This window comes from Hyla sarda, chromosome 11 (genome assembly GCF_029499605.1).
Source record: "Hyla sarda isolate aHylSar1 chromosome 11, aHylSar1.hap1, whole genome shotgun sequence".
NCBI lineage: Eukaryota > Metazoa > Chordata > Amphibia > Anura > Hylidae > Hyla > Hyla sarda.
In genome coordinates this window covers 63,815,915-63,840,768 of record NC_079199.1, presented here as the reverse complement: position 1 = coordinate 63,840,768, position 24,854 = coordinate 63,815,915, and the positions used below count along the sequence as shown (strand labels likewise).

Sequence of the window (24,854 nt, the reverse complement as noted above, 5' to 3'; positions counted from 1 at the left end):
GTTACGTCATTTACCTAACAGTGCTTGGTGAATATGCTAATTTTAAATTGACACAACTGCTGTGTGCTAAACCCCTCCACAGCTATTTATTGCCTGGGTTTCACTGTTTTAGTATAAGCATTCTGTCCTGATGAAGGGCCCGTTTTGGGTCTGAAACGCGTTGATCTATGCTTGGAATAAATGTTATCTTCTATGGAAATTGGTCTACTTTGTTAGACTGACTATCTCGAGGGATCTGGCGCTTGGAATAAGTTCCGTTTTTGTTTCTTCTGCTGCCTACACTAATACCGGACCAGACGCTGCCTGGGATCAAGGGAATCAAGCTGCAGGATCCCATTTTATGATATATGTGATATCAGATGTTGTGCTCTGAGCGCAACACCACAGGGTGAGTGTTTATACCAGCATCTCTCTACCTGTGCCTAACGTACTTCACCAGGGGCACTATTGTGTTCCTTTTTTTCTCTTTTTTTTTCTATGACTACAATTTAGTTATTGAATTATTTACATGTGGTGAAAAAGCTAAAAAAAAAACTGAAAAAAACAAAAGATCCAGAAGGAAACCTAGCAGCCAAACTTATTCAGACAGCAGGAAATAGGAACAGACAATTTTTTCTACTACATAGTTACATAGTATGGTTGAAAAAAGACATACGTCCATCAAGTCCAACCAGGGGATTGAAGGGAAGGGTGTAAGGGGATAAGGGGAAGGGATGTAGTTTTATAATTCTGCAGAAGAACTAATGTTATTTTGTTCCAGGAATGTATCTAGCCCTGTTTTAAAGCTGTTAATTGTTCCTGCTGTGACCAGTTCCTGAGGTAGACCGTTCCATAAATTCACAGTCCTCACGGTAAAGAAGGTGTGTCGCCCCTTTAGACTAAACCTTTTCTTCTCCAGACGGAGGGAGTGCCCCCTTGTCCTTTGGGGGGGTTTAACCTGGAACAGTTTTTCTGCATATTTTTTGTATGGGCCATTAATATACTTATATACATTTATCATATCTCCCCTTAAACGTCTCTTCTCAAGACTAAACAATTGTAACTCCTTTAATCGCTCCTCATAGCTAAGATGTTCCATGCCCCATATTAGTTTAGTCACACGTCTCTGCACCCTTTCCAACTCCGCAGTGTCCCTTTTATGAACAGGCGACCAAAACTGAGCAGCATATTCAAGGTGAGGCCATACCAATGCTTTATAAAGGGGGAGTATTATGTCCCTGTCCCTTGAGTCCATGCCTCTTTTTATACATGACAATATCCTGCTGGCTTTGGAAGCAGCAGCCTGACATTGCATGCTATTCTGTAGTCTGTGATCTACAAGTACACCCAGATCCTTCTCTACCAGTGACTCTGCCAGTTTAATCCCCCCTAAGACATACGATGCATGCATGTTATTAGTACCCAGATGCATAACTTTACATTTATCCACATTGAACCTCATTTGCCAAGTGGATGCTCAGACACTTAGTCTATCCAAGTCATCTTGTAACCTATACACATCCTCTATAGACTGTACCGTGCTACAAAGCTTGGTGTCAACTGCAAAGATAGAAACAGAGCTGTTAATGCCATCCTCTATATCATTGATAAATAAATTAAACAACAGCGGGCCCAGTACTGAACCTTGGGGTACACCACTAATAACCGGGGACCAATCAGAGTACGAATCATTGACCACCACTCTCTGGGTACGATCCATGAGCCAGTGTTCAATCCAGTTACAAACTAAAGTTTCCAAGCCCAAAGACCTTAACTTACCTGTCAGACGTCTGTGAGGGACAGTATCAAACGCTTTGGTAAAATCCAGAAACACTATATCCACAGCCATTCCTCTGTCAAGGCTTCTACTCACCTCTTCATGAAAGCAAATTAGATTGGCTTGACAACTTCTATCCTTAGTAAACCCATGCTGGCTATCACTTATAATACAATTATCCCCTATGTATTCCTGTATGTAATCCCGTATAAGTACTTCAAACAATTTACCCACAATGCACGTTAAACTTACCGGTCTATAATTGCCTGGCGAAGACCTAGAGCCCTTCTTGAAGATTGGTACCACATTCGCCTTGCGCCAGTCCCTTGGCACAATACCAGACACCAGAGAATCTCTAAATATCATGAACAAGGGTAAAGATATTACTGAACTTACCTCTCTAAGAACTCTTGGGTGTAGTCCATCTGGTCCTGGAGATTTACTTACATTTACTTCACTTAACTTTCCTTGTACCATCTCTACATTAAGCCAGTTCAGTACATTACATGATGTGTTACCAGCACTGAACTGGCCAATGTCAGCTCCTTTTTCCATAGTATATACAGAACTAAAGAACCCATTCAGTAGCTCCGCCTTCTCTTGATCGCCCGTGACAACCTCCCCATTATCATTATTAAGGGGTCCTTCATGCTCTGTCCTTTGTTTTTTTGTATTTATATATCTAAAAAAGTATTTAGGATTAGTTTTGCTTTCTTTGGCCACCTGTCTATCATTTAACATTTTTGCTGTTTTTATTACATTTTTACAGATTTTATTAAGCTCTTTGTACTGTTTAAATGTTATAGCTAAACCCATCAGATTTGAATTTTTTGAAGGCTATTTTTTTTGTTGTTTATTGCTCTTTTAACATAATTTGTCAGCCATGTAGGATTTAGTTTTAATCGTTTATATTTGTTCCCCTTTGGTATATATTTAGCTGTATAGTTATTTAGAGTTGATTTAAAGATGTCCCATTTACCTTCTGTATCAGTATTTGAGAACATCTCCCCCCAGTCTATGTCCTGTAGTGCAGCTCTCAGCCCAGGGAAATTTGCCTTTTTAAAGTTATATGTTTTTGCCTTCCCCGTCTGTCTTCGTTTTCTACATTTTAAGTCAAAAGTAACTATATTGTTGTTAGGATTCGGCTAGCTGGATGTGGATCCTCTGTGTCAGCGAGGGATTGGCGTGGACCGTTTTGGTGGACCGGTTCTAGGTTGCTACTGGTTTTCACCAGAGCCCGCCGCAAAGCGGGATGGTCTTGCTGCGGCGGTAGCAACCAGGTCGCATCCACCGGCAATGGCTCAACCTCGCTGACTGCTGAGAAGGCGTGGGACAGAAGAACTAGGCAGAGGCAAGGTCAGACGTAGCAGAAGGTCGGGGCAGGCGGCAAGGTTCGTAGTCAATAGCAATAGCAGAAGGTCTGGAAACACAGGCTTTGGACAACACTAAACGCTTTCTCTGGCACAAGGCAACAAGATCCGGCAAGGAAGGAAAGGGGAAGTGAGGTTATATGGACAGGGAGCAAGTGGAAGCTAATTAGACTGATTGGGCCAGGCACCAATCACTGGTGCACTGGCCCTTTAAATATTAGAGAGCTGGCGCGCGTGCGCCCTAGAGAGCGGAGCCGCGTGCGCCAGAACATGACAGCCGGGGACCGGGACCGGTAAGTGGCTTGGGATGCGATTCGCGAGCGGGCGCGTCCCGCTATGCGAATCGCATCCCCATCGTGAATGTCAGTGCAGCGCTCCCGGTCAGCGGGTCTGACCGGGGCGCTGCAGAAAGGAGAACGCCGCGAGCGCTCCGGGGAGGAGCAGGGACCCGGAGCGCTCGGCGTAACAGTACCCCGCCCCCTTAGGTCTCCCCCTCTCTTTGTCTCCTTGTCCCTTTAACTGAGAAGAGAACATAGGGGGCGCCTCTTGAGTTTCCTTCCGGAACAAAAAAAAGTCCTGGGTAGCTACATCAGCGGCCGGTAATCCAGAAGAAGTGGGAATGGGGAGGGGGGGCAGAGGGTGAAGCTTGTGACGGGGCAGAGTGTCACCAGGACAGGGGCTATGAGGAGGCACTGCACTTTCCTGATAAGCCTTGGGGAGACCAGGCACAGGAGGAGACACTGAGGCCCGACAGACGGGACTGGAAGCAGACGTGAGGCATTTCTTGCGGCAAGCAGGACCCCAATTCTTAATCTCCCTGGTGGTCCAGTCAAGGGTGGGAGAATGATGCTGGAGCCATGGCAGACCAAGGAGGTCATCAGAGGTGCAGTTGGGCAGGACAAAAAATTCAATTTTCTCGTGATGCAGTCCAATGCTCATAAGCAAGGGCTCTGTGCGGTAACGCACAGTGCAGTCCAACTTCACTCTGTTGACTGAAGAAATGTAGAGCGGCTTGACGAGACGGGTCACCGGGATGCAGAAGCTATTCACCAAAGAGGCCAGAATAAAATTTCCAGAAGAACCAGAGTCCAAGAAGGCCACGGCTGAGAAGGAGGAGTTGGCAGAAGGAGAAATCTGCACGGGCACCGTGAGACGTGGAGAAGCAGAGTTCGTACCAAGAGACGCCACACCCACGTGAGCTGGGTTTGTGCGTTTCCCAGACGTGGAGGACGAAAAGGGCAATCCACAAAGAAATGTTCGGTACTAGCGCAGTACAGACATAAATTTTTATCCCTACGGCGAGTCCTCTCTTCATGGGTCAGGCGAGACCGATCCACTTGCATAGCCTCCTCGGCGGGAGGCAGAGGGGTAGATTGCAAAGGATACTGTGAGAGAGGTGCCCAGAGATCAAGGTCTTTTTCCTGGCGGAGCTCCTGGTGTCTTTCAGAAAAACGCATGTCAATGCGGGTGGCCAAATGGATAAGTTCTTGCAGGTTGGCAGGAATCTCTCGTGCGGCCAGCACATCCTTGATGTTACTGGATAGTCCTTTTTTAAAGGTCGCGCAGAGGGCCTCGTTATTCCAAGATAATTCAGAGGCGAGAGTATGAAATTGGATGGCGTACTCGCCTACTGAAGAATTACCCTGGACCAGGTTCAGCAGGGCAGTCTCGGCAGAAGAAGCTCGGGCTGGTTCCTCGAAGACACTACGGACTCCAGCGAAGAAGGACTGGACTGTGGCTGTGGCAGGATCATTGCGGTCCCAGAACGGTGTGGCCCAAGACAAGGCCTTTCCAAACAGAAGACTCACTACGAACGCCACCTTAGACCATTCTGTAGGAAATTGGTCTGACAACATCTCCATATGTAGGGAACATTGAGACAGGAAACCACGGCAGAGTTTAGAGTCCCCATCAAATTTGTCCGGCAGGGACAAGCGGAGGCTAGGAGCGGCCACTCGCTGCAGAGGAGGTGCAGGACCTGGCGGAGGAGATGGTTGCTGCTGTAGCAGTGGCAGAAGTTGCTGTAACGTGGCGGTCAACTGCGACAGCTGCTGTCCTTGTTGGGCAATTTGCTGCGATTGCTGGGCGACCACCGTGGATAGGTCAGCGAGACTTGGCAGCGGCACCTCAGCCGGATCCATGGCCGGATCTACTGTTAGGATTCGGCTAGCTGGATGTGGATCCTCTGTGTCAGCGAGGGATTGGCGTGGACCATGTTGGTGGACCGGTTCTAGGTTGCTACTGGTTTTCACCAGAGCCCGCCGCAAAGCGGGATGGTCTTGCTGCGGCGGTAGCAACCAGGTCGTATCCACCGGCAATGGCTCAACCTCGCTGACTGCTGAGAAGGCGTGGGACAGAAGGACTAGGCAGATTCAAGGTCAGACATAGCAGAAGGTCGGGGCAGGCGGCAAGGTTCGTAGTCAATAGCAATAGCAGAAGGTCTGGAAACACAGGCTTTGGACAACACTAAACGCTTTCTCTGGCACAAGGCAACAAGATCCGTCAAGGAAGGAAAGGTGAAGTGAGGTTATATGGACAGGGAGCAGGTGGAAGCTAATTAGACTGATTGGGCCAAGCACCAATCACTGGTGCACTGGCCCTTTAAATATTAGAGAGCTGGCGCGCGCGCGCCAGAACATGACAGCCAGGGACCGGGACGGGTAAGTGGCTTGGGATGCGATTCGCGAGCGGGCGCATCCCGCTATGCGAATCGCATCCCCATCGTGAATGTCAGTGCAGCGCTCCCGGTCAGCGGGTCTGACCGGGGCTCTGCAGAAAGGAAAACGCCGCGAGCGCTCCGGGGAGGAGCAGGGACCCGGAGCGCTCGGCGTAACAATTGTGGTCGCTATTACCAAGGTTTTCCCGCACAGTTACATTACCAACCAGCTCTGCGTTGTTGGAAATGATCAGATCCAACAAGGCATTACTTCTTGTTGGGTCCTCCACAAACTGGCCCATAAAATAATCCTGCAATAAATTTAGGAATTTTCTCCCCTTTGTAGTTTTAGCCAGCCCCCGGCCCCAATCTATATCTGGATAGTTAAAATCTCCCATTATTACCACTGTACCTGCCCGGGCGGCCCTCTCTATTTGTAGATTACACCAAATACTATTTTTTCAATATTTCCCTCGTTTTGTAATTCTACCCACAATGATTCCACATCCTCAGAATCATCACACACTATGACATTGTTCACACTGACTTTCATACCACTTCTTACATACAGACTCCACCACCTTTTCTGTTCATTCTATCCTTGCGAAACAATGTAAACCCCTGCAGATTAACAGCCTAGTCATGCGAGGAGTCCAGCCATGTTTCAGTGACCCCAACTATATCAATATGTTCCTCCAGTATCAAGGCCTCAAGTTCTCCCATTTTATTTGCTAGGCTTCTGGCATTTGTGAACATACACTTTACATTTCCATTAAGTTTTACACATATAGTCTCACTAATGGGATTTTCTGAGTTATTGGGGTTAATGTTATTTTTTGAGTTATAAGGCCTAATTGTACTATTTAAGTTATTGGGGCTAATGGGATTTGTTGAGTTATTGGGTCTAACGTTATTATTTAAGTTGTTGGGGCTAATGGGATTTTTTGCGTTATTGGGTCTAATGTTATTAGTTAAGTTATTGGGGCTAATGGTATTTTTTGAGTTAATGGGGCTTATTGTAGTTATTGAGTTATTGGGGCTAATGGAATTTTTTGAATTATTGGGATTACAATTTTTCGGGCTACATTTATTTTTACGGCTGGTTTGTAACCCATGGATCTCCTTATCCACTGCTCTTAATCTCCCCCCCACAGGACTCCTCTCCACCCACCATTATGTCCTGACCCCTCTCTAACCTATCCATCCCACTGTCTGCTTTCTTTGCTTTATTATCCTCCCCCCACTCACCTAGTTTAAATACTCTGCCACCCCTTCAAGGATTCTCTCCCCCAGCACAGCAGACCCCCTTCCATTCAGGTGCAAATTATCCGTAGAATAGAGTTTGTACCCCAATGAAAAGTCAGCCCAGTGCTCTAAAAACCCAAACCCTCCCCCCTTACACCATGACTTAAGCCATGCATTTAACTCCCTAAGCTCCTGCTGTCTTTCCTGCGATGCGCATGGCACAGGAAGTATTGCAGAGAACACAACCTTAGAGGTCCTTCCCTTCAGCTTGGCACCTAGTTCCTTGTAATTATTCTTCAAGGACCTCCACCTACCATGTATTCTGTCGTTGGTTCCCACATGGACCACGACAGCTTGGTCATCCCCAGCCCCCCCTAGTAATTTGTCCACCCTTTCCACCACATGCCGAACCCTGGCACCAGGGAGACAGCAAACCATTCGGTTGAGGTGGTCTTGGCGACAAATTATTCTATCCGTCTTCCTGATTATAGAATCCCCTACCACAACTAACTGTCTTGGCCTACCTGCGTTACCATCCCCCACACTACTAGTTGAGCTGTTCCCCCGGCTGTTAGGGAGACCAGTATCCACTAGGGTTGCCATCTCTGATACTGAGGCCCTCGCATCATCGCCCAACTTGGCAATTTTACTTGGGGCAAGGAAAAGGAAGGTCACTTCTGCTTCTGATCTCCCCTTTCCAGTCCCTCTAACTACATTAACCCAGCTCCCTACTTGGGCCTCCTGGCTAGTTTCTCCAACCTCCATTTCTACCCCACTAACTGCTTGCTCTGTAAGATTGTCAGTCGCCCTCAATGTTGCATTTTGCTCCTCTAGATCTCAAAAACGAGCTTCCAGGTGGGCAACATGCTCACATTTGTCACAGCGGTATTCACCCTGAAGCTGCTGCTCCAGAGATGTATACATGTGGCACAATGTGCACTGAAGAAAACCTCCAATCCTGCTGTCCATATCCTTGGTGACAAACAGCTGTTATTAACTATTAAGAAAAACTACTTTTATCAAGGGAGTGTAATACTTACAGTTACAGTGGGTCCTGCTTACAACTCCTGCTTTTTAAACTTCTGGGTATAAAACTTCTCAGATGTTAACACTTAAGAATACAACACTTTAGAATACAAACCAAAGCTTCAGTGAGACTCAGCCAGAGAAGAGTGAGACTCAGCCAGAGCAGTGAGACTCAGCCAGAGCAGTGAGACTCAGCCAGAACAGAGCTACTACATGAAGTAAATTTCCCACTTTTGCCTATGTGTGCCAAATTTATTAACGCCATGCAACAATTTAGTAAATTTGTCGCACAGTCAAAAATGAAGTAGAAAAAAACAGGGTAAAAACCAGACTACATAGTAAAAGATTAGTAAATGCCCCTCATAGTGTTTTATACATCTCAGCAAATTGCTCTATATTCCGCAGCTTTAAGCTCAGATGTACATATTCTTTACTGTGAGAGCTAATTTTAAGCGCTTGTACACATGTATGCTCCGTGCGCTTCTGACTCTCATTGAATAGGTAGCGCTTCTAAGTCCCAGTACGTACTTCCAGCCTTTAAATCAGCCGGCACCAGCCCCTCTGACAAGATACAGGCGGAGCTCCTCGTCACCACTATGCATTCTCGGAGCCTTCGGCTCCAGGTGTGAGACGCGCCCACAATGAGCGTCATGTGAGGTGCGCTCACGTGACGGGTACCCGGAAGCCTGCCTGTATTTAAGACGCCAAGGCGCACAAACACATGTGCGTTTCCTGACACCGGACGGGCTCTCCTGCCACTGCAGGATCATTCTAGGCACCAACTACACATCAGTAAGTACCTTACTTTTTGTTTGTCAGACAGTGGTTTATGCTCCCTCTGTCTGACTAGGGATGAATATCAATTCCTAGTTAAGCGATTATTCCCTGGTTTTTATTGTTGTAGGCAGCACTATACCTGATACTATCCTATCCACTGTGATATATCCACTTATACAATTACATCAGGAAGGGGTAAGTCTCCTAGCTTTGTTACCATAAGGGTCAATTTTGTTATATATTTTTTACAGGTTGGACCCTATTCACAGTGGAGGATCAGGAGGAGTCAACATTTGTCTACAATCTATCACCCCTTTATATTACGCATTGTCCATTTGAGCTGGTTACCATACCTGCGGGGTGTCTGTGTACAATAGTATAATACCATAAGGGCTGTATCTAACGCCATGAGCGACATGCTGGTTGCTATGGGTTACGGACTAAATTTTTGTTATTCTGGCACATGTTTGGGTGCATAGGCATATAGTTTTTTGCACCAATAGTACGCTGATTTGGTTGCTGAGGGCTACCACGGCATCTCTGCTTGTTGACTCAATTATTCCTGATGTGGCCACCAGGCTTCTGTTTGCTGTATGTTGTATTGTATTGAATTTCATCAAACTAAATCATTTTTGTTTTATATCTACCCCTGATGAAGTCTGGTTTGCATATTTCACCAATTAGACAGAAACGCATTGGGTTGTTTGATAAGGAGTAGGGGTTTATACCTACAATCAGTTTGCTGTCTAACATTACAGTCATTGTTAGAGTCCAACCGTGGGAACTTATATTATATTCATATTATCAATGGTTATAGTATACACTTACACTGATATTGATGGTGTTGTATTATTTATATATATTAAAAGTTATGTTTTAGGCACCTATCTTCACAATTGTTTATAGTCTAGCTGCGATAGGTTTATCATTTTGGTTACGTAGAGCCAATACTCTTTACATCTATTCTATAGTTTTTTCATGTAGCTGATATGGCTGGATTAATCTCTTGGACCCTCAACATAGAGGATTGGATTACGGAAGCTAAAGATATCTTTTCTGAAAAGACATTGTCACAAGTAAAACCAACACCTTCGCTTAAATCAGCATTTAGAGAGTTGGGTAATTGCCATAAACAATTTACAACATCTTTTTGGGAGATACAATCTTTTGAAAATTATCTCAAACATAAAATTGTACCTAGAGGGTTAAGGGTGCCTACATTACCAGCACTTAGGTTACACACCACCACGGTCCTGAAAAAGTGGGAGGAGGCCGCTACAAACTGTTCTTTGAATTTCCTTAACATTTTGTTAGAAGAAGAACGCTTGAAATTGGATACCTTGGGCAAGAAATTGCAGGAACAGAAAGATCTGGTCTTACGATTCAAGTCTGACCCTGATTTTTTGCCCAAGGAAGCCCAATTAAAAATATCAATTGAGCGCTTCCAATATAATCTTAAAGAAAGAAAACACTCCCAATTCGTACGAGATCTACAAGAGTTCAGAAAAAACAGGGCTTACTCTGTACTTTCTCGTGCCCCTACAAATAGGGATTTTGATACAGATATATCTACGTCAGACACGGATCTATCTAACGGTGATAGGTCAGGACGACCAGATAGAGGCCGGGGTCAAACAAGACCTTGCCTAGAGGTAACAGAAACTATTCTAATAGACCTCCTCCCACTACTAATTACTATCCCCCAGGTCCTCAAACATGATCAAATCAGGGAGATTCTGGTGTCTCTACAAATATGTCTTCTGGACCCTCCTCTACCTCCCAACCTTTTTTAAACAATCCACGGGGCCAATACCAACTCAGATACCGTCCAGAGAGGGGCCGATACCCAGCGTGACACGTCCTAATGTAGCTCAGGTAATTAACCTCTCCTCCTATACATTGAATCCAGTGCAGCTTGATATTCTAAGTAAAGGACTATCTTTTGTGCCAACAATGCAGTTTGATCTCTTTTCATGGACAAAAGCTATTAACCTTTTTTCAAGGAAACTGAAATGGCACAAATTTCATAAATTAAGGGAAAAGAAAGAGGCAAGAGAAAATGGTTTAACTCTACAAGAATTATGTGTCACTAAAGAACTTGTATCCCTACTGGACGATAATGACAAAATAGCTGGGGAAAGCCCCTACACTGATTGCAAATTACCCAACCGTACTTTTCCACCAGTTGGAGACATCTCATGTGTTGATGTATTTGTAGATCTAGTATCTAGGGACTTGATTTCCATCTCTGATTCCACCTCTACTAATTCAGCCTATAGTAACTTTAGTCGTAAAGAAAGACAGGCTTTAAAGGATTTGGAATCAAGGGAGGATCTAGTGATCACGTCCTCAGATAAGGGAGGCAATGTAGTCCTCCTTGATAGAGGGAAATACAATGTGCAATAGACTATTAGAAGACACTCAAACATATGAGAAATTATCCACCAACCCTACACAACCGTACCTTAGTGAGTTGAAGGCTCTATTGACAAAAGCAAGAACTGATAAACTTCTCATGGATGATGAATTAGATTTTCTTCTGCCCGAGACTCCCGTTGTCCCCACTTTCTATGCCCTCCCTAAGATACATAAGGGCCTTACCCCATTGAAGGATAGACCCATCGTGGCAGGCATCGGGAGTCTCGGGCAGGACATAGGCATTTACTTTGATAAGGTTTTAAGAGAATTTGTACATGCGCTACCCTCGTATACGAGGGATACGGTAGACCTCCTTACAAAACTTGAGGGTCTCACTATTGATGAAGAAGTCTGGTCGGCATCTATTGATATTGAGGCCCTTTATTCCTCGATACCGCACGAGGTAGGGCTACAGGCGGTGTCATATTTTTTGAACTCAAGGGGGCTATGCATTCAAGCTCATAACCAATTTATCCTGGATCTGTTGGGCTTTATTCTGACTCATAACTATTTTTTTTTCGGGGGCGGTACTTCCACCAGCTCAGAGGTACTGTTATGGGGAGTCCTTGTGCCCCATCGTATGCAAACCTCACTCTGGGCTGGTGGGAGGCGACCACCGCCTTCTCGGATGAACGGGAACACCTGTCAGATAGCGCAACCTTTTGGTCGCACTATATTGACGACATCTTTATCTTGTGGAGTGGTACCAAGCCTGAATTTAAACAATATGTACAGTTACTTAACATCAATAATTTGAGTTTGGCCTTCACGTATGAGATCCACAGAGAAGGCATTCCTTTCCTGGATATGTATGTTTCAAGGGATGAGATTGGTGGCTTGCGGACTACTGTATACAGGAAGCCCACTGCCACCAATGGCCTCCTGAGATGGGAGAGCTGCCACCCGGCCCCCCTTAAACGGAGGATCCCGAGGGGGCAGTATCTCCGTCTCAAGAGGGACTGTTCGGACCCTGCAGACTTTAAAAAGCAAGCTAATGACCTTCGCTGGAGGTTTCTGGAACGAGGCTATCCAGATTACATCTTGAGGTCAGCCCACCAATATGCCCTCAGACAGGAACACTCGCAACTTCTGGTCCCTTGAATGAAAGAGAGTGGCCCTCAAACATTGAGAATCATAGGGACCTTTGATGCCCAATCCCAACAAGTTAGAGATGTAATTAATTGTCACTGGAACATCTAACAACTTGATCCTGACCTCTCGGAGGTGGTGGGAGTGAGACCATCCATCACCTTTCGGAGAGGTAGAAGCATTGGTGACACCCTGGTACATTCTTATTTACCACAAGAATCAAGAAGTACGTGGCTAAATGCACACTCTCTCACAGGATGTTACCGGTGTGGCCACTGTAAAGCTTGCGCTAATATCACAAGGACCAGATGGTTTCCTGACAACTAGACATCAAATTAGGGATTTTATCAATTGCGCCTCAAGACCCATTGTGTATGTCGCCACTTGCCAATGTGTTATTCACTATGAGGGGCATTTACTAATCTTTTACTATGTAGTCTGGTTTTTACCCTGTTTTTATCTACTTAATTTTTGACTACGTGTGACAAATTTACTAAATTGTCGCACGGTGTTAATAAATTTGGCGCACGTAGGCAAAAGTGGGAAATTTACTTCATGTAGTAGAAAAAATTGTCTGTTCCTTTTTCCTGCTGTCTGAATAGGTTTGGCTGCTAGTTTTCCTTCTGGATCTTTTTTTATTTTTATTTTTTTTATTTTTTTATTCACCATATCTAAATAATTCATTAACTAAACTGTAGTCATGGCTCATAATAGTGGTAAACGGCGTTCCAAAACCCATAATGTGGGACAACCATCAGCTGCTGAGGTTCTTTTGGAAAGCATGTCTGGCCCGACAGCTAGTCAGGATTTGGATGCTGCCTCGCCTTTCAACCTTCCTCTGAGATTTCGGATGGCGAAGGCTCTGTTGCGGCCGGAATGCAGCGTGTGCGTGCTGTTAAAAAGAAGAATTACACGGATCAAGAGAGGGAGGTTCTAGTTGATGAGGTAGGTTGCCAAATCTAGTTTGTGATCTATTAATTTTGTGCCCTCATTGTACAATAATTTCTGACTATATCGCCACAATTTTAAAACAGTTTGTAATCAAGGAGTGCTGCCTGGTTTAAATTTGGCCACAAGCCTACCTCAAACAGGTCAAGCGGATAGCTTAGAAGATGAACACCGGTCTCAATGTGGCGCTGGACACAGATGATATAAACGAGTGGATAAAAGCAAGGTTGTTTATTCTTCTATCATGCAACGCGTTTCCCTGCAACAGCAGCTTCATCAGGCATCAGAATGCCTGATGAAGCTGCTGTTGCAGTGAAACGCGTTGCATGATGGGAGAATAAACTACCTTGCTTTTATCCACTCGTTTATATCATCTGTGTCCAGCGCCACATTGAGACCAGTGTTCCTCTTCGAAGCTATCCGTTTGATCTCTATACCTGACTGGCCGGCTGCGGACACTACCATTATACACGCTCACCATTGTTGTGTATGTGGAAACACAACCCCTATAGGTGAGCGTTGAATTCATATTCTATACACTTCACAGGTTTATCTTTTGATGCACCATGGAGCGCTGTACCCCATTTTGTCTGTTTTAGCTTACCTCAAGCAGGGGCGTACACAGACAGCAGAGGGCCACTGTTCAAATAATGTTCTTGGCCCTCACCCCCTCATATGTCTATTGTTCCGGTCCCCCCCCCTTCCTATCATTACCCTACCATTCTTCTATTAACCTTTCATTCACCTTATCCTGCCCCTCCTTCCTTTTCCCCCATGATTCCTATTCCCCATTGCACACATTAACCTCTTTTGCTCCTTCAATAAACCCCATCCTGGCCCTCCTTTATTTCATCCCCTGCGCTTCCATTCCCCACTCCTTACTTCCATTTTACCCCTGCACCCATTAACACCCTTCTGCTCATTTCATTCACCCCATCCTGCCTCTCCTTCCATCACCCTCCCTGCTTCCATAACCCCACTGCTCCCATTCCCCCCCACCCCCGCTTCCACTGACCACCATGGCATCCTGCTTCAATTAAACCCCCTGCTTCCATTTACACCCCTGCTTCCTCCCCCCCCCCCCCCCGCTTCCTTTAACTCGCCCATGCAAATCTACAAATCACAGCATGCCTGTCCTTTAGTTTGGCAACAACTTGATGCACCATGGTAGGGAAAAACTGATCTATGGCCAGTCTACCTGTCTATCTCATTTTCGTACTAAATATCAACCAGTGGGTCTCCAGCTGTTGCATAGCTTTCACTACCAGCATGCCTGGCGAGGCAAAGGCTGTTCAGGCATGCTGGGAGATCTTTTCTTGCAACTTGTTTCCACAGATTCCCCCCCCCCCACCCAAGACCATGGACCACAACCTACCTTAATGAGGTGATGAATTTATTTAAAAAATTATTTTTTTGTTTTGTTTAATTTTGGGGATTAACAGTTGCTTTTTCTTTAACCCTTCACAGGTTATTGCAAATCTTCGTACTCTTTTTCCATCTAAAAATGACAAATGCCCAATGGTTGTTCGCTCTGTGGCGTGGGAAAATATCTTGGTTAAAGTAAATGCCGTTGGAGTGGCCAAAAGGACTGTACCAGAATTATAGAAAAAATGGTCCGATCTGAAAAAGAAAGTGAAAGCCAAAATGGCTGCCATTTCCAGACATGCCCGGCAAACCGGAGGTGGCCCTTCTTGTCCCGAAAAATTATGGGAGATGGAGGAGAAAGTTGGATCCACTTGCAAAAGAGAGCAAATCGAAGGATTTGGTATGGCTGATGTGTGCATGCAAGCTCTATCCAACAGTGAGTATCTTTGTTGCTTTTACTTTTGCAAATGTTCTATGGAATTTGGAATTTAATTTGTCTACATTGGTGGGTTGTTTATTATTCCACTGTGGCCTGAAAAAGGTGGCTTGAAGCCCCTAGCAGGCAGGCACCATGCGTCTTTGTTTTTCTAAATGGACAATTCAAAGTGAACTAAGCTATCCTTTTGGTTGATTGAGGCGACTGGGCAACTCTATTTTGGCAAAGATGAAGCATTTTGAGAAGCCCCATAAAAATATAAAAAAAATAAAAAAAACATTCGAAATGGCAAAAACAAAAAGGCCATCACATTTCAAAACACTGTAGCTTAGAACAACTGCCTTGCCTGTATCTAATTGAAAATCATATCATTGCAGGGGAAAATGTCTCAACTGAACCAACTGAGCAAATAAATGAAGAGATTCCAGTGGAAACAAGGGAGCAGCCACACAGTGAGGGAGATGAACCGACTAATGAAAACCAATCCAGCCCTGTCAACCCTCGCAGACAAACTGAGGAAATGTTATTCCCCGCTGATTTGGGGCTTTCAGAACAACAAACAACATATATTAATGATTACACAAATCAGGACTTACAATTTATGAGGCGTGTAGATTCCAGATTTGATTGTCATGAAAAAGGGTTAAATAATTTAGCAAATGCCTATTTAAGCGGAGCAAACACTATCTCACTTGGCCTCCATAAAATTGCCAATCTTCTTGAAGGCCAAACTGGGGGGGTTCCACAAAACATACTTTCTCCTTCTGCTACTATGCCACAGTCTGTAGCCAACCCACACCCTGATGCTGAATGTTTGCCTGCTCTTCAGGTGTCACCATGTTCCTTTAGCACGGAACATACTGTGGGCTCTGTAAATATGTTGCAGGCAAATGTGGCAGAGAGTGTGTCGTTGTCACAATCAGTTTTTTAAGATGAGGACAGCTCAAGTGTTCAGGCACTTGACTTGTCTGTTTCCAATCCCTCAATTTCTAATTTGCTTACAAGCCCCACAGCATTGGAGCGTGCCAGTGAACAGCCTAATTTGGCAGCTCAATTTTTACTAACATGTAAAAAAGAACTTTTCAAGCCCAAACCAAACACAGACTAGGGCGGAAACAATAACTTCCAAGATACCACCACAGAAAAAACTTGGAACCACCCGGAAAGGGATTCCAGGTGTTAGAAAATGAATGACCCAAACCCCTTAGTTATTGTTTGCACAAAGCATTTACAAAAATTCAATATATAAGGGTACATAAGACACATATGATGTGAGGAAAAGTTGAGGATTTAGAACACAGCAACCAATCACAGCTCAGCTAACAAGCAGAGGTAACAGGAAAGCAGACCAGTGATTGTTTGCTGTGTGGAAATCTCTCCACTTTGGCGCCCACAAACTGGGATAAATGTTGGTCAATGTCAACAACTCTTTCAAAATTTAGCGAAAACATCAGCATCACAGGCAATAAGGCTGCGAACCAAACTAGGAGTTGGGGGATGCAGCTTCCAGCGGTATTGAGCATATAAGAATTTGCCCAGTGGAGCTGCAGATATGTAAAAACATGGATACATGTTAGTATAAAAATGGGGGTGCAGTTTGGTCACAGGGGTTTCTGCCTGCACTCTTCAAGCAAGTCTTCCTCCATCACCCTAGCAGGTTGAGGTTTCCGTGTTGCGGAACACTAACATGAGCCAAACCATCCCCTTGCCACCTATACTCTGCATATTTCTGACAGTCCCAACGTTAAGCAGATGCATGGGATACATGATCGCATTAAATGTAGCATCTCTTTTTGAGCTAATATCCATTATTGTTCCAACTTTTTCTTAGAGAAAGTGGAGGGTTTTTGCCATCCACAACCCTTCTCAGCACAGGTTTTACTTTAACTGTGCTAGATAGCTGCGCTGGGTTGGTTTGTTCCTAGAAAAACCCTCTCACACACTGTTTGCTAAATGTGTACTTATGGTTTTAAGCACAGTTTACAATGAGTCAATACTTTAATGCATTTGACAAACTTATATGTTGTGATGTTCATGTTTTTTCATTCACTCTAAAGTGAAAACTTTTCACAATTTCTGTTCAGCACATGAAATTTATTCACATATAGTCTGTTCTAATTTCTGACCTTTGAACTGGCTTTATTTAAGGCCCAAAAAAATGTTTATCGTCAACAAACAAGGTTTATTAAACAACGTTTACACATCTGTTTCAACATTGCATGCCTATGGCCAACGTACTAAATAAACTGGTTAAAACTTTAAGACATTCTCCTCCTGTTTTGCTCAAATATTTTATCGTGAAAAAAAGTTGAAAGCAATTTCATTGCGTTTCACGTTCCCGGTCTGACTGCTCTCATGACCCATCACAGGAGGACAGTCTATGGGTTCTCGAAGATCACCAGCAATCTCAATTGGAATGTGATGTTGAAGGGCTATATTATGCATCATGGCACAGGCCAAGATAATTTGGCCAACTAGAACAGGATTATAAAGCATTGCACCACCTGTTACATCTAGGCATCTAAATCTAGACTTTAGTTGCCCAAAAACTCTTTCAACCTGGCTACGAGTCCTGCGGTGAGCTTGATTATAGCGTGGTGGGCCTCTGTACGTGGTGAGAGATAGGGGGTAAGTAGCCACGGAGTAAGCCTATAACCATTATCGCCTGCAAAAACATAAATGGTGTAACGAAAAACATCATTTACCAGCTTTGTCAAATTATCGTTCACTTTTCAAATCAGTATGCATCACAAAGGCGTGTGGAAAATAAGCAAACAATAAAGCATGCCTAAACCGTTCATGACAAAGATAAAAAGCGTGGGGGAATTTTTTGTTTTTCATCAGATTTATCATTAACTTTTTTTTTTTTTTTTTCAAATTCAAAAAAGGGTTTTATTGAAAGTGATAAAAGAAGCATTACAAGCAATAAATGAGTCACAGGATAAACAAACTTATAAAAGAGAAAGGAGTCCGGTGGCCAAGGTAGGCCCAATGGACAGCAGCTAAACAGTGCATAAACACATGACATGTCATATATCGAATAAGAACAGCAAGTGGTAAATTCCACAATAAGTAGTGCAACAAACAGTCAATCAGGAGCAGCATATAACGTCCCAGGCACAAGGGCCAGGGTTATCTAGATAGGTCGGGTATGAGTCCAAATGAGGAACCTGAAATCAACAATAGGTGCGCCAGTGGAAGTACCAAAGAGAAAGAAAGCGAACAGATATAAACGGTGTTGTGTGGGAAACAACAAGAGACAACAGAAAAGGGAAAAGGGCCATGGAAGGAGGAAAAGGTAAGGGGTCAGGTTCTGAGCAGTAAAAGAGGGGCATACAGACAAGGGTTGGCAAGAAAAGGAGAGGGACTGAGAAGAAGAAAAAAGAGGGAGGGGGGGAGGGAACGGGGGAGGGGGGGGGAGAAAAGGAGCCAGGAACCAGCGGGTGTCACATCAGCATGGATGCAGGGAGTAGAATTGATACGGGAACCCAATGAGAGGGAAATCACAGGGATCTGCATCTCTGGGAGGAACAAAACTGTACCCATGGGAGCCAAGTGGTCTCAACACGCACAGCGTCATCAGGATGAACCGACATCAATTCCTCCATCTGACGTGAGTTGGCAACTTCCGCCATCCATTCGTCCAACGTAGGGGGGTCAACAGACCGCCACTTTCGGGGTATCACTGCTTTCGCGGCCTGAAGGAGGTGCCTCGCCAGAGACTTCTTGTATTTGGCCTGCGCCATGGGGAACATAAACAGTAGGGCAGCAGCAGGAGTGGGGGGGACACAGATCCCAGTGACTTCTTGAACAACCCGGAGGACCGATTGCCAGAAGGGGACGAGTTTGGAGCAGCTCCACCAGATGTGCATCATGGTACCCTCCTCCACACCGCATCTCCAACACACACTGGGGACCGAGGGATACCAGCGGTGAAGCATCGCTGGGACACGGTACCAGCGAGTGAGAATTTTGTAGCAAGTCTCCTGGGCTTTGGTGGCCACCACCGCCTTATGGGTCAAAAAGAAGCATTTGGCCCAGGCTTCAGGAGAGAACGACATTCCCAGTTCAGCCTCCCAAGCCGTGCAGTAAGCAGGCACAGCATGCGAGCGCTGGGACTGCAAAAGTTCATAAAGAACGGAGATGGAGTGGCGTGGGTACGACGAGGCCAGGCAAAGGCGCTCAAAGGGCCGCGGGTCCCTATGTAAGTCAAAATGGGCGGGGATGGAGGAATAGAAATGGCGTAACTGCAGATAGGCAAAGGGGGCCCTGGTAGAGGAAGGGTACTCCTCCAACAAAACTTCCAAGGGTTTCAGGTGGCGCGCTGCTAGGATGTGTCTAAAGCGCAAGGGGGCAGACCGAGTAGCCCCAAAAAAGGGGCCAGCAGAGGAGGCTCCAGGTGGGAAGTCAGGATGGTCAGTGACTGGGAGGAGGGGGCCCATGCGGTCAACCAAGCTACTGTTCCCACGCACAGAGTGTAGGGAGGCCAAAGTGTGGCGAGTGCAGTAGGATGTAGGAAAGGCAGTCAGAGAAGCAGGTGACCAGGTCCAGGGGAGGGTGGATAAGGCCTTGGTGCATAGGTCCTGGGCCATGCGTACCCATTGCTTGGATTCGGTGTTGTGCGTCCAGTCAAGGACCCGTGCATGTACACAGGCTAAGAAATATAAACGGCAATCCGGCAGGCCCGCTCCACCCGACAGTTTAGGCCTGGAAAGGAGGAGACGGTTCAAGCGGGGTCTAGCCGATGACCAGACGAACAAACCGAAGCAGCGTTGGAGAGCACGCCAGTAGGAGGAGGGGAGATGAATGGGTACGGTTTGTAGCAGATATAACAGCCTGGGTAAGAGGTTCATTTTTAAAATGCTAATTCTTCCAAACCAGGAAAATTCTCGTCTATCCCAGGCGGCCAGGTCCCGCTTAAATTGCGCGAGAAGAGGAGAAAAGTTAAGAGGGAACAGAAGGGACAGATCGGAGGGCACTTTCATACCCAGGTATGTGATACCCCTGGAGGGCCACATAAAGGGAAAAGCTGAACGGAGAGAGTCCACTGCATGTCCTGGCAACGAAACATTGAGGGCCTCTGATTTAGAAAGATTAATTTTAAAATTAGACCAGGCACCAAAATCTCGAATTCGAGACATAAGATTAGGTAAGGAGGTAACAGGGTTCGAGAGATAGACCAGGAGATCATCGGCAAAGGCCGAACATTTATATTCTCGGCCTCCGATGGAGATTCCCTTAATGTTGGGATCGGCTCTGATGCCGGCAAGAAGGTGTTCCATCACCAGGACATACAGTAGGGGGGAGAGGGGGCAACCTTGACGAGTGCCGTTGCGTATGGGAAAGGGGTCAGACAGAGAGCCGTTAATCTTCAGGCGGGCTGCGGGGGAACTGTAAAGGGCCAGTACTTTAGAGGTGAAAACAGGGCCAAGGCCAATGTGACGTAGGGTCTGCACCAGGGAGGACCAGGAAACACGATCGAAAGCCTTCTCGGCGTCAAGGGAGAGTATCATTACAGGCAGTTTAGAAGACTGAGCGTAGTGGATCAGATCAATAGTCTTGATCGTGTTGTCCCTGGCTTCCCTCCCCGGCACAAAGCCGACTTGGTCAAGATGGATTAGGGAAGGGAGAACGGAATTCAGGCGAATCGCCAGCAATTTGGCGTAAATCTTTAGGTCTACATTTAGTAAGGAAATGGGGCGGTAACTACCACAGACCTGGGGGTCTTTTCCGGGTTTGGGGATAACAACTATATGTGCCAGCAAAGAGGCGGGGGGGATAGGGTGCGATGTGGAGATAGAGTTAAAGGCCCGAAGCAGAAGAGGGGAGAGGGCGTCTAGAAGGGTCTTATAGAATCTAGCCGTGAAGCCATCTGGGCCAGGACTCTTCCCGCCGGGGAGATCACGAACTACTGCGGCTAACTCTTCCGAGGTGAAGGGGGCCTCGAGGGCTTCCACCTCCTCCAGGGGCAGGGACGGGAAAGGCGAGGACTGTGGAGGGGGAGGGTCGGGCGAGTGAGGGAGGTTGTACAGGTCTGAGAAGAAGTCAAGAAAAGAGGAAGCAATGTCAGGGGTGGTATGCACCACGTTACCGGTAGGGGAGCGTACGGTCGGGATATGAGTCTGGGCTATTTTAGCGCGCAGCGCCCTGGCCAGCATGCGGCCGCTTTTGTTGCCAAACTCATAGAATCTGCTGCGACCCACCTGTAGCCAGCGACCCCAGGACGCCTCCAGGAGGCGCTTAACCTCTAGCCTAGCAAGCTGCAGTTCTCTGAGGACCGTAGGGGAAAGCGAGCGCTTATGGGAGAGTTCTAGCGAGGAGACTAAGTGAAGGGCTTTCTGAAGGGCAAGGGCTCTACCTCGTTTTAACCGGGAGCCGTGTTTGATGAGGACACCACGCAAAACACATTTGAGCGCCTCCCATTGATAAAAAGGAGCAGTAGAGTCAGCACTATGATCGTCTACAAACGAGGAAACAGTTGTGGTCAGATCAGACATGCACAGGGGGTCTAACAATAGAGACTCATTCAATTTCCAGGACCAGGTGGACCGGGTCAGGGTGGGCAAGCGTAAGGAGCAAAACACCGGAGCATGATCCGACCACAATATGCTTCCGATGGAGGAGGAGCTCGCCCAGGGCAGTGCGCTATGCGGAACTAGGATATGGTCAATGCGACTATAGGACCCGTGCGGGGAGGAGAAAAAACTATAGTCCCTGTCAGTAGGGTGGTGCAAACGCCAGATATCATGCAATTGTAAGAGACCAAAAGCACGCTTCACACGCTTAATGGCGCTATAAGACAGGCTAGAGCGACCCAGGGAATTATCCAGAGTGGGATCCAGAGTCATGTTCAGGTCCCCGCACAGGACCACAGTCCCCGAGACCATAGGCAACAGCCGGTCAATAAGCTCCACCAAGAAACCGACCTGGCCCTGGTTAGGGGCGTACACATTGACAATTGTAAGCGGGGCGCCCCCGACCGATAGGGTCAGGATGAGATACCTGGCATGCGGATCAAGCACAACGTTAAGGACCTGGTGGGCAAGGGATCGGTGGATGGCAATCGCGACCCCTTTAGTACGGGCCTCCGGGTTGTTGGCGCAAAACCATATTGGGAAATGCCTGTTTTTAAGTGTGGGAGCGTGGGCCGTCTTAAAATGGGTTTCCTGAAAGCAAGCGATATGTACCTTATGTTTATGAAGATGATGTAGAATCTGCGTGCGTTTTGCTGGCGTGTTGAGACCCTTCGCGTTGAAAGAAGCTAGATTGAGATCCGCCATGGGTAGGCACGAAGGAAGGGGGGGCGCTCACCCGCTGGCTCCTTCCTCCAAAAAGACAAGAGAGAAACACAGAGATGAGCAAGAGTAGAGGACTAACTGAGAGAGGGAGAAAGTGAGGGGGGGGGGGGAGGGAGTCAAAGAGGAACACCAAGAAGGCACGTAGCAGCAGAATATAATCCGCTGCAGCACAATCTACATAGAAGACGGTCCGAGACCAAGGAAACCTACGTCGGGGAGATATCCCCTGACAGTTTCAACCTACTGGGGTAGCGTGGAATGCAAACAGACAGAAGAGGAGGCCGGAGCCGGCACCCCCCTAGACGCACATGAGGAGTACAAAATGACAAGAAAACCTCTATCAAAGAGTAGGGACTATGATCCAGGGCAGATGGAGAATGGGGAAACAGTACATATAAATGATAGCGTAGGGAGAGAGTACCAAAACAAGGACACAGTTAACAGCGGGGGGGGGGGGCAGTAGAAGGAAGAGGCTGCAAATGGCACGGTCCTATGGAATGAGAAAACAACATGTTAACAGCATCAAAAACAAGCCTTAAAGGCATACAAGCAATGTGTGATCAAGGCCTAAAGGCAGAAATAAGGCTCAGGTGGCGGGGAAGGGGCCTGCTCGGGAGGGGGCATGGACAGATTCCCATCTGGTGACCAGGCGTTGACGTCTGGAGTCCCGAGGCGGGAGACCCGGCCGGGTCAGTTTGGAAGATGACTGTGGCGACCTGTGCATGGGGCGCCTGGGGGCCTGAGGAGCTAGTGTGGGCCAGTCAGCCAAGGAGAGGGGGGGAACGTCCAAGTCCTTAAGAAAACTCGGGAGATCAGCCGGGGAACGTAAGGTGTAGGCCTTGCCATCTTTACGAACCGTGAGGGCAAAGGGGAAGCCCCAACGGTATAACAGGCCCCTTCCTCGGAGCTCCTCCAGCAGGGGACGAAGTGTAGCACGTTGCGCCAGGGTGTGGCGGGATAAATCAGGAAACAGTTGAATTTCCACGTCTTTATAGTAGATCCGGCGGCGGGAGCGTGATTGCTTCATGATGTCCTCTTTGATGGTATAGAAATGTATCCGACAAATAACGTCTCTGGGACGATGATCATCCGGCGAGGGGGGCCGCAGGGCCCTATGGGCTCCGTCGAGCTCAATATGGGTGTCCACGGGCCGGCCTAGTAGGTCATTGAAAATCGTGAGCAGAGCAGGATGCAATTCATCAGGGCCGACCGCCTCAGGCAAGCCCCGTCTGCGAATGTTATTCCGCCTGTTGCGGTTTTCAACGTCGTCCAGGTGCTGCTGCAAATGGAAAAGTTGATCACTGTGCTGTTGGACCGTCACCTTGAGAGATTGAATGGCGGCCGAAGAAGAGTCCAGAGCAGAGGAGACAGTGTCCATTCTGGCCGATAACGTGGCAACTGTAGAACGGAGTTGGGCAAACTCCTGTTTGCATTCCGCCACCATTTGTTTAGCCATAGAGGAAAAATCTTCCCTGGTAGGTAAGGAAGAAATCAGAGAGCGCAGGTCGGCCAGTGTCAGTGGTCGGTCAGTCTCCGAGGCTGGAGTGGGGGGGATACAGGAAGCAGACAGTCCCAGGACAGGTGGCAAATCCGTGGGACCCGGAGAGGGGGTCCGGAACTCTGGTGGCGTACCCCGTAGGCTCAGGGGTAGGTCAGCGGGAAGCATGGAGGCCATGGGTGCAGTCCCTACAGATAGTGGCTGGCCACGGAGGAGTGTCAGATCAGTCTCAAGGATGGTGGCTGGGGAGCAGTGAGCTGAGAGACCCCAGGAGGTTCCCGAGGACCATTGTGGTGATGAGGAGGTGGACCCTGGTAGGGAAGAGGGGCCCGACTGAGGCACCGCATAGAAGGCCACCAAGGGAGAGGAGCAGGAGCCAGGATGTGGGGGCCAGTCTGTTGGCAGGTGGGGTGGTCCCAAAATCAGTCCCCCCACTGAGGGTGCAGGAGGGCCCACCACCAATGAGGCAGGGGGCTGCTGTGCCCAAGATGGAGACCCCGACGGAACAGGAGTTTTCTGCAGGGGGGGAGAGACCGCAGGGGGGAGCTGATGACCGGCAGTCACTGGCGGGGATGCCGCTGTTTGGTGGCCGGACAGGGGGTCCCCTGGGTCAGTTGGTGGAGAGGGGCACAGTCTCACCTGTCCGGCAGCTGATGGTGCGGCCACGGTCTTTTCGCCGCCCTCGGTGGACTGAGGCGGCGGGGTCCGGGGCGTGCGCGCGGCAGGCGCAGCGCAGACAGCTCCAGGGTCCTTCCAGTGCGGCCTAGAAGAAGGCGCCTCGGCCTGGAGCAGCAGGGCAGCGGCAGCCTCCGGCGACCAGGAGGATGAGGTCGGAGGCCTCCGGACTTCTGAAAGCTCCGGTGAGGTATGTGTCGGGCGCCCAGCCGGGGGAGGAGTGGGCTGGTCTCTAGCAGGGCAGTGCTCCAAGGCTGGCAGGGATGAGGAAGGAGCCGCCATCTTGCCGGGCTGCGC

At 47.5% G+C, this 24,854-nt stretch overlaps 1 protein-coding gene across 2 annotated transcripts in view; it reads left to right on the top strand.

The window, feature by feature from the left end:
- The window catches only part of LOC130295046 (uncharacterized), a 46,819-nt gene extending 29,420 nt beyond the window's left edge, over positions 1–17,399 (top strand). For both annotated transcript variants that reach the window (XR_008848681.1, XM_056545281.1), the window contains 2 exons: positions 14,753–15,086; positions 15,464–17,399. Coding sequence is in view for 1 of the 2 variants with exons in the window: in XM_056545281.1 (XP_056401256.1) it covers positions 14,930–15,086; positions 15,464–16,017 (711 nt within the window). In the remaining variant the exon portion in view is untranslated. The remainder of the gene's footprint in view (positions 1–14,752; positions 15,087–15,463) is intronic.
- The last annotated feature ends 7,455 nt before the right edge of the window (positions 17,400–24,854 follow it).